General features: G+C 41.8%; 1 protein-coding gene across 1 annotated transcript in view; it reads right to left on the bottom strand.

Annotated features, from left to right (window-relative positions):
• The window catches only part of LOC101992072 (phospholipid scramblase 2), a 27,085-nt gene that overhangs the window by 8,433 nt on the left and 4,326 nt on the right, over positions 1-14,326 (bottom strand). The window contains exons 2-6 of the mRNA XM_005366654.1: positions 10,198-10,278; positions 6,145-6,380; positions 4,746-4,788; positions 2,244-2,464; positions 1,968-2,129 (exon numbers count right to left, since the gene is read on the bottom strand). Coding sequence (XP_005366711.1) covers positions 1,968-2,129; positions 2,244-2,464; positions 4,746-4,788; positions 6,145-6,380; positions 10,198-10,276 — 741 coding nt within the window. The 5' untranslated portion in view covers positions 10,277-10,278. The remainder of the gene's footprint in view (positions 1-1,967; positions 2,130-2,243; positions 2,465-4,745; positions 4,789-6,144; positions 6,381-10,197; positions 10,279-14,326) is intronic.

Raw genomic sequence — 14,326 nt, 5'->3', positions numbered from 1 at the left:
ATTTTTTTTTCAATAAAAAAAAAAAAGGTCTGAGATGGCAGCCCATGGTCTAGATAGGGGCCGGCAGTCGTGTTTTCTTTAGACTATGGTTTAAAGCAACAACAAAATTAACTGAGATATTTTTAATAAATTTCTTTTCTATGGTTCTTTCCTCCAAAAAGAAAAAAACTGAATAAACCTGTAAAACAGAAACCTTGGGGAGACTGGGATTGGGGTACCAGAGTTTCCACAAAGGGGCAGCTCTACTCAGCCTTAGAGAATCTTTCCTTGTCGGGAAATAAGTTCAGGTTTGCCACATTTTGATTTTCTAAAAAAAAAAATACGTGGATTTTAGATTTAACAAATTCCCCATCCTTAAATACTTGCCAGTAAAATGGAGCAACGAGGCTGGTTAGGACCTTATAATGTCAGACATATTAAAGTGCCAGTGACCTAATTTGTTCCAAGGGTTTATCAGAGCCCAGAGAAGCAGAACTATGCCTTATGCAAGGGCCACATGACCAAGCCCTGCTGGAGGCCTATAGATGCAAACACTACTGAGTTCTATGTATGTGAAATTCCTATTAATGTATTTCTGGTATAGAGTTTATTTTATGGGGAAGGGAGAACTGACCTGCTTTTTTTTAAAAAAAAAAACAAAAACAAAAAAAAAAAAACCTGCTAGTGAAACAGAAAATATAATACTCTTTGAAAAACGTTATGGGAATGGGTGTCTCCCTCAAAAGATCTTATTCTTTGTTTACTCTTCCTTGATGAAGTAAGTTGAATAGTGCCAGGCAGTGAGAGGAGTCATGTGGCTCCTTTAGGCTACTGAAAGAAGACTGCGTGCCCACTGTGCTGAGAAAGCATAAGAGCAGGCTTCGAGACGGCCCCTCAGAGGCTGTTGTGAAAGACACTGTGGAGGGTGTACAGGAAGATGAATCACATCCAGGCAGGATGGAGCAGGACAGCCTGAGGTTAGTTCACACTACTGGGAATAGGGTATGATTTACAACTCAAGTCCTGTTTATTTGAGGAATATTCTATTTCAGATTTTCAAGCCACAGTTCAATAGTTCAAATGGAAAATTTGGAATCTGAAACCGCAGAGAAAAGAAAAGACATGGCTTCTACTCACCACACTGAAACTTCATAACGTCAGTGGGGTTTTGGCAGGAATTCCAAGTGACAAAATTTGTGTACTTTTCCAAGAGCTGGTGAGGTTTATAATGCAGAATGAGGGAGGAAAGGACCCTAGAATTATTTTAAGTGTTTTGGTTACTCTTAGGTGAATAATACTGTGTTAACAAAAGGAAGAGTCTCTCTGCTTTTGTCTCTCTGTCTCTCTCTCTCGTGTGTGTGTGTGTGTGTATTTATGTATTCATGTTTGTGTATGAGTGGGCATAGTATGTATGACATGCTGAGTATAGAGGTCAGAGGTCAAAGTTAGGTGTCTTCTATCATTGACCACCTTATTGAGACCTGGTCTCTCTCATTGAGCCAGGCTTTTCTTTTTTTTTTTTTTTTTTTTTTTTTTTGAGCTAGAATGGCTGGCCAGCATGTCTTAGGAAGTGCCCCCCCCCACACATACCTGAACTGGGAGTAGAGGTGGATACTGGCACACTAGGGTTTTCCTGTGGTTGTTGGAATCCCCTTTCAGGTCCTCATATTGTACACTAAACAGGGTAGCCATTCTGCAAATCACTAGCAAAACCTATAGAATTTTTAAATGCTTAAAGGTTTTCTTTTCCTTTTTATTTATCTGAATTGACCTCTGTTTGCAGGACACTGAGAATACTCTACATTAACCTTTAATCAGAATAATGATCTTTGCTCTGAACAATCAAATGACCATTATCTAGATGGATACACATCAGCTCACACTAGGTAACACATTAAGAACATCCTTAGGAGGACATTCCTTTCATTAGGAATATAGTCTTTTCATGTCAGGAAAGCACATCCTAGGAACGTTGTGATATTTCTTACCTCAAAATCAATGTCTGTACAGCAGGTACATGCAACACACGGACCAACGACTTTTAAAACATTCTCCTTCTTCTCATTTTGAAGAGTCAGTTTTGGCAGACAAGGGTGCCAGTTCTGAGTCACATAACCTATGGGTACACCAGGAGGAGCTTGGATTTCTATCTACAAAAACAAGAGTGCATGCTGAATGGAGCCATAGCCATACCACACAGGGTTAATGGATTCTGGAAAACTCTGTTGCTCTCCTCTCATTTGATATGGAAACTTCACACTGACCTCCTGGAGACAGCAGGGAAAGCAGCAGCTACTGCATCTCAGGGGTCTCTCCAGAGTCATGACCTCTTGGCCCAGATTGTCCAGGATCCTCAAGGTGAAAGGTCTAGCTGCTTCACAGCAGTTCCGAGTGCAGCAGTCAGTATCTTCCACAGCTAGGTAAACCATCTGCCCGAGGCTGTTCTTGATTTCAAATTTATTATTTGTTTCAAAGCCTGTTAAGACTGAAAACACACAGGGGAAGTCCCATTCACTACTTTGTTAGGAACAGTGACTCTCTCCTGAGGTAGCAATGGGAAGGGTGCCTGAGTCTGCAGGAGCAGCAGGAAGTGGGAGGGAAGCAGTGGAGAGATGCTCTGGACCAGAACACGTAGGACACAGCAGTAGGAAAGGAGATGAACATTAAGGTATGAAGGAAAGACAGAAGACATCCATATGCGAGACTTCCTCAGGGATGAAGCTGCATGTCCACCTCCATGGACTGTATCACAAAGGAGCTTCAGTGTCTGTGAGGTGCAGTGCTGAGGGGGAAGGTGTGTGCATAAAAAATGCCCAGTCATCTCTTCTGGCAGAGTGTTGCTTTAGGACTGAGAGGGACTTTTCTAAAAGCACAGATGGAATAGTAGTAGTAGTAGTAGTAGTAGTAGTAGTAGTAGTAGTAGTAGTAGTAGTAGAGGTAGTGGTAGTGGTAGTGGTAGTGGTAGTGGTAGTGGTAGTGGTAGTGGTAGTGGTAGTGGTAGTGGTAGTAGTAGTAGTAGTAGTAGTAGTAGTAGTAGTAGTAGTAGTAGTATGTGTATTCTGTTAAGTTCTTTGGACTCTTTGGGGGAATCCACCACCCAGCTCCCAAACGAATCACACACAGAGGCTTATTCTTAGCTACAAACATCCAGCCTTAGCTTGGCTTGTTTCTTCCCCACTTTTCTTAACTTATCCCTTCTGTCTTTTGCCTTGGGGCTTTCCTATTCTCTTACTTCTGTGAATCTTATTCTTACTCTGTGGATTGCTGTGTAGCTAGGTGGCTGGCCCCTGATGTCCTCCTCCTTCTCCGGCTACTTCTCCAGCAGCCCCTTCTCTCAGCTTTCTTCTTCTATATATTCTCTCTGCCTGCCAGCCCCACCTATCCTTTCTCCTGCCTCTCCTATTGGCCTTTCAGATCTTTATTAGACCATCAGGTGTTCTAGACATGCAAATATTCCCAACACAGAGATGTGAAAATTAAGTGTGAAACTGGAAAGGAATCAGAAGAGGACATTGGCCCAAGGAATCAGGAAACAGGCTGTTATATATTAAGTCTGCTTGCCCTAACAAAAATAGCCTATAGATTATTTGAAATACAGCTAGGGGACTATGATAAAAGCAAAATCAATTCTATCTGTACTTAAGTGATTGTAACTGACCTTAAAACCCGGGACATGTTATAGAAAATCAAACAAATATGATATAATCTATATATATATATATCCTTTGAAAACTCATTGAATCTGTCTTTGCCTTATGAACCTGTATAAATAAAGAAGCAACCTGATTGCTATTCAATCAGAACTGCAAGATTTCCCCCACCATCGAGCCAGACCCACTTCTTTTGCTCCCTGACACCTTACCTGCTGTCCAGACCTGTGAAGGTGTTTTCTAGAATCGAGCCAACTTTTCATAATGCCCTGCTAGCTAGAAGACAACACTGGTTCATACATCCTTCCCGGCTGCTTGCTGGAGGGTGTGGTGATGCACTTAGCGGCGTCTTAAGTTCTTGCATCTGGGGACACTGTACCCAAAGAGGCTTCTGAAAGCTCTTTTCCCACTTGCATCAGGTGTGTTCTGTGAGGAGCAGCCTTGGGGTCTGTGTTCAGTCCCCCCTGAGACCACATGGCCGTTTCCTTCAGCTGGGAATCTACAGCTCACATGTACAGATTCTCTAAGACTTCACTGTACTTCCAGCAGAAGCTGGGGTTGCTAACAATTTTGGTGTTATTTGAGACAGGGTTTCTCTGTAGCTTTGGAGCCTGTCCTGGAACTAGCTCTTGTAGACCAGGCTGGCCTCAAACTCACAGAGATCCACCTACTTCTGCCTCCTAAGCGCTGGGGCTAAAGGCGTGTGCTACTAACAATGATTTTACAAATGGTCCCTGTCCTAATTCCTACAGACCATTCTCTGTGGGAGCCAAACCACTGTCCAAGGCTCAGCTCAAGTCTCATAGGTCATGGGCTGGCAGAGAGTGGCAAAGAGGTAGGAGTCAGGGGAAGGGCAAGGGGAGTTTAGTGCAAGCAGAGAAAGAGAGCACAACCATGGCCTGATTCCTTTCTAAGGCGTGGGAACACACATCTGCACAGGAAGTTTGATCACCTGACTCCTACTAGAAGTGGTCAGGAAATTATGTTCATAATCTCTTTACAGTGAAGAGAAACCTCTGTAGCCTCCTGGCTGAACCTCCCACAGAAAAGTGCTATAGGAGAGGCAACTCGCAGTCTCCTGTTTCTAGAAATACCATCAATAGAAGGGATACACACCTTCCAGAAGTTCAGTTTGCTGATGAATCAGAATCTGATCTATCTGTTACAGAAAAGAGAATGAGCATGGGATTATTTATCAAGTCTCATTGGATCAATATTTCACACTTTGCATTTTATTGCACATAGAATTAAATTTTTATATTTCAATGGCAAATGTTTATTTAAAGATGTATTTATTTTATGCATATAAATGTTTTGCCTACATGTATGTAAGGGTGCCCCTTATATGCAGTACTTTCAGAGGCCAGAAGTGGAAGTCAGACTCTCTGAAACTGGGGCTGAAGATAGTTGTGAGGGGCCATCTGGGAGCTGGGAATCAAACTCCCACATGGCCCCTTACTTGATGTGAATTGATAACAATGTCCTCTTTACAGCTAAGTATTCACAATGCGGAAACATTTCTAAGCCTGACTTTGAAAGCACATAGGACATGTTAGTGCCATGTGTGCTAGGCAGACTGGAGATGGCTTGGATATCACAGGGTCCCCTGGGGTGTTCACAGACTGAGTACATCCACAGCCCTTTTACTTCACTGACTTTTCATACCGACCTACTATTAAACTTCATATTTTTGCTAAAATTTATTATCACTGAACTATAGTTCAGAAAGACCCAGACTTTACTCCCTCACTAGAGGCATTTATAACATTTGATTTTCTAAAGAATAAAAGCAGCTTTGTTGTCTATAAAAATACATATATGAAAAAAATTACTCTTGCCAGGCAGAGGTAGCGCTTGGGAGGTAGAGGCAGGTAGATCCCATGTTCAAGGCCAGCCTGATCTACAAAGTGAGTTCCAGGATAGCCAGAGTATGCAGAGAAACCCTGTCTCAAACACAAAACAAAACAAAAACGAAAAAAGAGAAAAACTTAAAAATTGCTCTTTTATATGTACCACTAAAGATAATAACTAAAAAAAAAATTTTTTTACAGTTTGTTTTCTCAAATTCCAAGGCTGAGGGTCAGTCTTGAGGGGAAAAGCCTTTGATTCATTACCAAAGTTCACATATGAAAAATAAATTGCAATGACTGCTCCTTGGTTTTGAGGCTCAACAAAGCAGTTAAGATCCTCTGACACTCATTTCCCCTTCCAAAGAACAGTGGCAATTATTATGTGCACACATCACAGATTATCTATAAGGATTTACGTGGGACAATGAGTAGAATAATGTATAACAAATTCTGCCTGTTGACTGTTATCATAGGCTGAACTCACAGGAAAGAAAACACAAATTATCTCCCACATTGATAATTTGCTTAACTGAACTTCATTTGGGGGAACTGAGTAACTAGAAGACACAAAGGCAAATGCTACACTCTGGGGAATTTGTTGTCCAAGCACATTAGAAGTAGAAACACAGTTTTGTCTTTTGTGAGCGCTGAGCATGTGAATTTACCTGACTTAAGTATTCTAGCCCAGGTGGGCAGTTCTGAAGAGGTGGCGGTGCTGGCATCCACTGGGTATTCACGAGGATGATAGCCTGGCTTCTTTGAATAGGAAGCTGGGTTGCATTATAACCCCCACTGCCAGCTGTTGCGACTGTGTAGCCAAGCTGAGGCCCCGGGTAAGCAGGCTGGGGATCTTGGTAGCCAGTCTGGAGTGCAACTGGGTGTCCAGTTTGTGCCGAAGGTCCTGGAATCGAAGCAAAACAACAAGAACAACAACAAAAAAGACTCGCAACTTCATAGAGAAAAAGAATCATCAGTTCATATAGATTTGTCCTGTGACCTCTCTACTCACAAGGTCTGGTCTATGGCATTTAAGGCTTCTCAATACAGTATCTGTGGTTTATCCCTGCTTCTAATTATAAATATGAAGAATAAACAGCCAAGTTTATTGTTACACTAGTCACATCAGCCAAGATGTGGAGTCAACCTACATACCTACCGACGGATGATGAAGAAAATTTAACACACACACCTACACAGATATAGATAGCGATGTAGATACAGGTATTATGGATCTAGATACGGATAATGGTGGATTCAGCCATAAAGAAGCATGAAATCATTTGTAGGAGGAAAGTATGAAACTAGACATCACCATATAACGAGACACAAGTCAGAGAGATGCACCGGTGTTTCTGTCACCAAGGAACGACTCTAGATCATAGTGATTTTCTGTTTATTTACATTTTTAGACAAATTTCTTTCATCTGAACTCTGAAATGAACTATAATATGATATTTCTCTTTATAGCTTTTACTTGTGTATCACCCCTGGGGTGTGTGCGGACACACATGCACACAAGGTTTAGAGCAACAGAACAAAGCTCACAACAATTTTAAAAATTAAATAAGCAGACCAAGTAACACATTGCACTGTGACACCGATATACCAGAGTATCATGTCCTTTGCTCACAATTCATCTCCCATCATCCTTGTGTACCACCCCAAAATCTTCCCACTGGGTTCTAACCAGTCCCCAACATAGTGCAGTTTGCTTTTGATCTTATATAGACATGTTTATTTTTTAATCTAGATTCCACAAAAATATTTTTTTAAATAAATAGGATATCTGTCTTTGGAAATCTGGCTTGTATCACTATCTCTATTTTTGTTGTTGTTATTATTTTGCTTTTTGGTGTTTGTTGAAATGGTTTTACTATACTGCCCTGGCTGGCATGTCTTTAACTTGCTATGTAGGGCAAACTGGTGCCAAACTCACAGAGCTCCATCTGCCTCCCAAGTGTTGGGATTGAAGGTAGACACCACCACACCCAGCCTGGTTTGTATCTCTTAATATGGCGCTGTCCTGTTTCATCCATCTTCTACAAATGACATAATTTTCACTCTTCTTTCTGACTGAATAAAACCTGTGTGTGTGTATGTGTGTCTATGAGCGCGTATTCATGGGCTTATTGAGTATTGTTCAGGCATCTGTTGATAAGCATTTAGGGTGACTCCATATTTTGGCTATTATGAACAGTATAGTAATAAGTATGGATAAATGTTTGCCTGTGGTATGATGACAGATTCCTTTATGAGGAGATCATGCAATAATCCCATTGTAATCTTTGGAGGGACCTCCAATGCTATTTTTTTTTATTGACTGTGTTACTTTCCCAGAACTACAATAAGTCCCCATCCCCCATCATTGAAGAGGATTGAGGGGCCCCTGCAGGTGTTATACAGAGAAGGGAACCATGCAAAAGAAAGAAGAAAACCCAGTGCATATTGACTTCATCAACCTGCATCAGACTTCCAGGTGATGTGGGAAGGTCCTATGTCTATCTGTTGTTTTCATTGGTTAATTAATAAAGAAACTGCTTGGTCTGATAGGTCAGAACATAGGTGGGTGGAGTAGACAGAATAGAATGCTGGGAAGAAGGGAAGCGAGGTGCGCAATGGAGCCAGCCGCCACCCAGTAAGCCACCACCTCACGGTGCTACACAGATTATTAGAAATGGGTTAAGCAAGATATGAGAGTTAGCCAAGAAGAGGCTAGATATAATGGGCCAGGCAGTATTTATATGAATACAGTTTGTGTGTTGTTATTTCGGGGCATAAGCTAGTCAGGCAGATGGGAGCCGGGCCCCAGGAATGCAGCCCGCTGCTCCTTCTACATCCAGAACTCTGTTAAAAGGCAGTTTATTTTCAAGGTATTTAAGCCCAGTATTGTGGAATAGTTGTACACTGTGATAATGTATTGCTGTAATTGGTGTAATAAAAAGCTGAACGACCAATAGCTAGGCAGGCAGGAGAGGTGGGTGGGACTTTCAGGCAGTACAGAGAGGTGAGGTATCAAGTCACTCAATGAAACATAGATTTAAAAACATGGGTTAAGTTATAAGAACTGGTTAGGGGGAAAAGCTAAGCTAAGGCCAGGCTTTCATAATGAATAATTAAGTCTCTCGTGTCGTTATTTGTAAGCTGGCGGCCCAAAGAAGAATCCATCTGCACAGTACAATATGAGGAAAGTTTCCTGGTGTAATACAGCTCTACTGATCAAGAAAGCAGAATTACTTTGAAACTCAACTCAGGAAATGTATCATTTCTTCCAAAAAAAATGGATTCTAGCGATAGACTTCCTGTATCTTTAGGGCCTACGGAAGGGCCTGGCCTGTCTCGATGATAAAGATGCTTAGAATTCATGTGGGCTATTAGCCACCTCTGGTCCTAATTATGGGAGTTTGGTAGAGACTCTGGCTATAAGGGTCATTTAGATTATTAGTCACCTCCTGGTTGTAGGAGCTTGATATGGCCTGGCCTGACAAGATCACAAGGCAGTTAATCATTTCCACTTCTCAGGTTTCTGGATGGAAGAACAGGTTTTTCATCTTTCCCAAACCAAGCTAACTTTTCTAACACAGTCCATGCCTGATACAAACTGAATTTATCATGTACGTCGATTTTAAGTTAGCTATAAGGCTAATTAAACTGTTCTTTGGGTACCTAGGTTAAGTTATGGACAACCTAGGAATTCTCCAAGTATTGTATCTAGGAGAACTCAGAACAGCGTTCTCAACGCAGGCCCCACATTACCAACACCTGGCTTTTCAGAAATTACCAGCCATTGTTCAGAGGTGTGGTTTAATTTCCCTGTGAATGTTCATGTAAATGAAAATTAATGACAGCCATGGTTGTGAACTGCTGCCTTAAAGCTTTAGAGCTTAGCCAGTTCCTATTCCTTTAATTGCCAACATCTGGATTAGATCGGAGACCCCTGGGGAGTTTTCTAAGACAATTACACAGGCTTTTCAGCTCCCAAGCCAATCTGTTTACTCAGAAAACCAAACTGAACGCTTGTACCCTTCTGCCCAACCTTAGATATGAAGTCCTAGGGTGCTCTTTGAGGATCTGGAGAGCCTGTTACTGGTAAACCCAGGTATCCCATCAACATTGGCCTTGACAAAAGTCCAGTAATGCTGACATTTGCATTTGCCTAGATCTCTGAAATAGTTTTCCTGAACATCTAGTATGTATTGTATGTCACTAAAGAATGGGGCAGCATGTATGAAGTCTTTGCATGTGTTGCAAAGTGAAAATGAGGCTTACTATGAAGTGGGGACATTTTTGCTATAGGTCGCTTTCAGTTTAATGTTTTTATTATTGTTCACAGAGTACAATTAATTCTAAATACATGGTTCAAAAACACCCACAGTTAAATCTTCTAGACATCATCACATGAAGCACTATCAGCACCGATGAGCAGCCAACAAACATTTTACTTACTATCCATATCAATATTTATTGTCAACATTGTATTTCACGAGTAAATATAAAATGTGCATTGCATTAGTTCTTCACAATGTTTACTGTCCTTCATAAATAAAAATTATTTCTTTGGAAAGCATGTATAATCTAAAAGGAAAACCTAGGTCACTAACATTTTTTTCAATTCAATTAAAAAAAAATTACTAAAATAAAAACACAGTCACCACCTTTTTCTCTCTCCTGGGAACATCAATTGATTAGTGTTATATATTTTTTTTCTTCAAGTATTTTACCTTGGAATGCTGCTGGTGGATACTGAGGGGCGTACCCAGCTGGCAAGTGTGTTCCTGGGCGGGGAGCCTCCATTGGCATGCCTGCAGTTCAGAGAGAGTACATGTTTATCTGTTTAAACGGGATGTGCATTGGGAAGATGTGTGAGGCTGAGCCGAAACATGCAAAGACAATTCAGCACATGAAGCTGTGCCTGTAAAAGAACCAGCACGGGGAACGGAATCCTGTGTGCAGCAACTTCTCTTCTAGGTAGCTTGAGGCAGCTCTGTGATCGGGGCTGAATTCCCAAGATTTGTCATTTGTGACATAAGACCAACGATAATTTTAAAAGCATACATAGATAGACAATGTAGAAAACAATAAAATTCCCTGTATGTGATGATGGTAACAGCTAGAAATGTGGGATTGAAGCCAGGCGGTGGTGGTGCACGCCTTTAATCCCAGCACTCGGGAGGCAGAGCCAGGCGGATCTCTGGGAGTTCGAGGCCAGCCTGAACGGGCACCAAAGCTACAGAGAAACCCTGTCTCGAAAAAAAAAAAAAAGAAGAAGAAGAAAAGAAAAGGAATGTGGGATTGTTTTATTAATAACTATTTTCACTAATTCTTCGAGAATTTCATACAAAGTATTTTTGACATATTCGCTCCAATTTCTCACTGAACTCCTCCCAGGAGAGCTCAAACTGGAGGCAATGGTTTACTAAACTATGAATGAAGAGTCTGTAATCATTGCCCTGAGACTTGATTTTAGGGTCCTCATGCCTTCTGTTAAGAGCACTTTATGCTGTTCAGAGGGCTCAGTTAGGCTCCCAGCACTCACCCTGGGCAGTTCACAACTACCTGTGAAGCTGTGAAGTGGGTTTTAGTGGTTGAACACTCTTGGCCTCTGGGGGTATCTGCTCACATAGTCACACACACACACACACACACACACACACACACACACACACACACACATATAAGAAAACAAATCTTTAGCACATCTACTTTTGTGTTACCATTTTAAAGCTTACCTTGAACCTCTACTACTGGGGCTGTGTTGTTATATGTTTGGTTTTGTTGTTTCTGTTTCTTTGTGCTTTGTTTTGTTTTGTTTAGGGAGGGGTGTTTGGGACAGGATTTCTCGGAGTCTATGAAACCAGTTCTGCAACTCCCTCTGTAGACCAGGCTGGCCTTAAACTCACAGAGACAGAGACCCACCTTCCTCCCAAGTGCTGGGATTAAAGGCCTGCGCCACCCATTCCCCACCCAGTGTTTTGTTTTGTTTTTTTTTTAATTGTCCACAGTCGCTGCTCCTAAAGCAACTCAAGAGCAGCCGTCTGAGTGGGATTCTGTTCCCTCGGGCACCTACTCTTTCAAAACTACCAAGGAAAACTTTATCTAAATCTAAAGAACTCACAGTTTAAGGTTTGAGATGGAATTCTTCTCGGTCAGAGAAGCTGAAGAGCAAGCAGCTAATCTTCCCCCTTGGCTGGCGCCTTCCAAACAATGCCTGGTTCCTCCCTACCACTTCCTGCCAGATACTTGCAGACACAACCTCCTGCTGGCAGGTTAATTTTATTTTAATCAAACACACCTTTTAATTGTTAACAAAAGCGGCAGGGAAAGAAATGCAACTTTAAAATAATATTCCCCAACAGGGCTGAAGTATACAGTTTTTGTTTGGATGAGAGCTTCACCCCAGCCGGGGCATCCGTATATCTACAGTCTAAAATAAAATGTTCAGGAGGAAGCGCCACTCCAAGTCCCCTCCCCCATCCCTCTCCAAACCTTGCTTCATCTTAGAAAGCTGCCAAATGATGACCCCTCCCCAAGAGATGCTCAAGACCAGTCCACGGGGTATTTAAACTGCCCCCCCCCCCAGAAAACAGACATGTGGTTTTCCAGTCTTCCTTTCTGTATCCTCTCTTGAGGGCTGGAAAAATCATCCCAGAGCGTTGTATCTATTAAACCGAGGCCTTTTCTAATTCGGTCTGATTTGGATTGTTACATCGGCAGAAAGGCTTATCGGGGCAGAGAAACTTTTCAGTTTCTAAATCATAACTAACTGACTTCTAAAAACTATGCTATTCACTTACAGTCAAGTAACACATTACTCCTATATATCTCTCTCTATATATAGAAGATATATATATATATATAGATCTTCTATATATTATGTCTTGAATCATCTTACTATGCGCACAAATCTTTTAGTTCACTACTTCTTCATAGACACATCTCTCTAGAGAGTCATTTACCCATCTCAAGCAGTCAATAAATATAAAGTGGTCATCTTCTATGCTACTTTTGGTTACACACTGGGTGACGATGGCTCTGTCCTTACAGAAATTATGATCTAGTAGATATTACACTTTATTTTCTCCTCTATATATTGCTGGGTTCTTGACCATAAATTCAAATGTTTCCATTGTTGAATTATAGAAACATGGCCTTAACATAGAAGGAACCATTCTGGCTTCCAAACTGATATTTTTTACATGGTGCTCTTCTGTGGACTTTTAAATATCACTCAACTCATTCATTTATGTGTGTTCATGAGAAAGGCTAGATTGAAGTCATTCTCCTTTTTGAAACCAATAGAAAGTCTATATTAGCAGGCCAGAGTGGTTTTCAGGGTTCTACTGGGTGATCAGTTTCCTGATATAGAACCGAGAGCCTTTCTCAGGGTGAGCTTTTAAAGCACAAAAACCACATCTTAAGTTTGCATACTTTAATTAATAAGAACACTTAGACAGAAGCAGAATTAAAGAAGCCAAACAGCAACGTTAGTACATTTAGAGGTTTTCCCAGTTCTCTAGGATGCAATTCAACTGCACTGATCAGACTGCTGAAGTGATGAGCCTGACCCAGAGAAGGAATCACACCCCTCTACGCCTTCCAACTTCCCAATGCTCTTACATCCCTGAGGTACCCCTTAGTTTACTCCTCTAGACCCCTATGGCAGGCATGCTATATTAGGCCAGTAGTCTCCACATCATTTAATAGAATCAAGCAAGGTATGTTCTTTGTACTAGAGGATAGAAGCTTACCAACTGTTAAGTTGGGAGCATAGCCCCTGGCCTCCATCCCAGCCAACCTGACCTGGGAGTTGCTTTGCTCTGGACTCCAAATCCCAGCATGCCAGGTCCTGACCCCCAACAGGGTATTTAAGTTGGCCCCCAGAGGAGAAACACGTGGTCTTCTGGTCTGCATGGGCTCCCTGCTGTCCTGTCTCCCCCGCCTCTCACTTGGCCACCTGAGAGCATCATTCTTAAAATGATGGGCATTTTGATTTGGTTTGATTTGACCTAATTGAATTTCTTGTGCCGGCGGAGCTGCCCTTTTCTTATTATTTTTTAGTTAACACCAGGGAGGTGGCTATACAAGTACATCTATATGTAAATATGTTACTAGGTTGTATAGCTGCCATCTTATAATTTTAGTTTTTGAAAGTTTCCCTGGCCAGGAAAGATGGTAGCTGGTGACAAGTGTTATTGTTGACCTCTGGAGATAGGTAGATTTAGGCTGCAAATTCCCTAAAGCATTTGATAATCTGTATCCTAAAATTCACTACAAATATAGCCCAACTGAAATGTTAGTTCATAGAAAACAGTGATTGCATCAGTAGTCTCTCTTCTGCTGCTGTGAACGAGTGCCCCAACAAAAAGCAACCTAGAGGAGGAAAAGGTTCCTTTAGCGTATGCTTCCAGGTTGAATCCATTCTTCTTTTTCAATTGTTCCATTACGACTTCAGCAGTATAGAGCCCACGGCAGCCACAAATTCAGGAAACAAAGAATCCCTTGCCCAGATTCCTGTAGCAGACCCTAAGTTGTCGCAGATCTCTGAAATAACAAACTATTCCCCCCTGCTTCTCAGTGATAGATGCTTAGTCCTGGTGCTTAGTCCTCCCTTCTGTTAAAGCCACAGCTGTAGCCCCACTCCCACCCCGGGTCTCGGAGCACAGCTGAAGGAAACACTCCAGTTCTGATGAGACATATCTGAACTGGAATGGCACAGGTTAGTGCCCTGTAACAATCACTGTTTCAACAATATAAACGAAGCCGGGCGATGGTGGCGCACGCCTTTAATCCCAGCACTCGGGAGGCAGAGGCAGGTGGATCTCTGTGAGTTCGAGACCAGCCTGGTCTACA

Source organism: Microtus ochrogaster, unplaced genomic scaffold (genome assembly GCF_000317375.1).
Source record: "Microtus ochrogaster isolate Prairie Vole_2 unplaced genomic scaffold, MicOch1.0 UNK12, whole genome shotgun sequence".
NCBI classification, from domain to species: domain Eukaryota; kingdom Metazoa; phylum Chordata; class Mammalia; order Rodentia; family Cricetidae; genus Microtus; species Microtus ochrogaster.
This window is presented reverse-complemented; position numbering and strand designations above follow the sequence as displayed.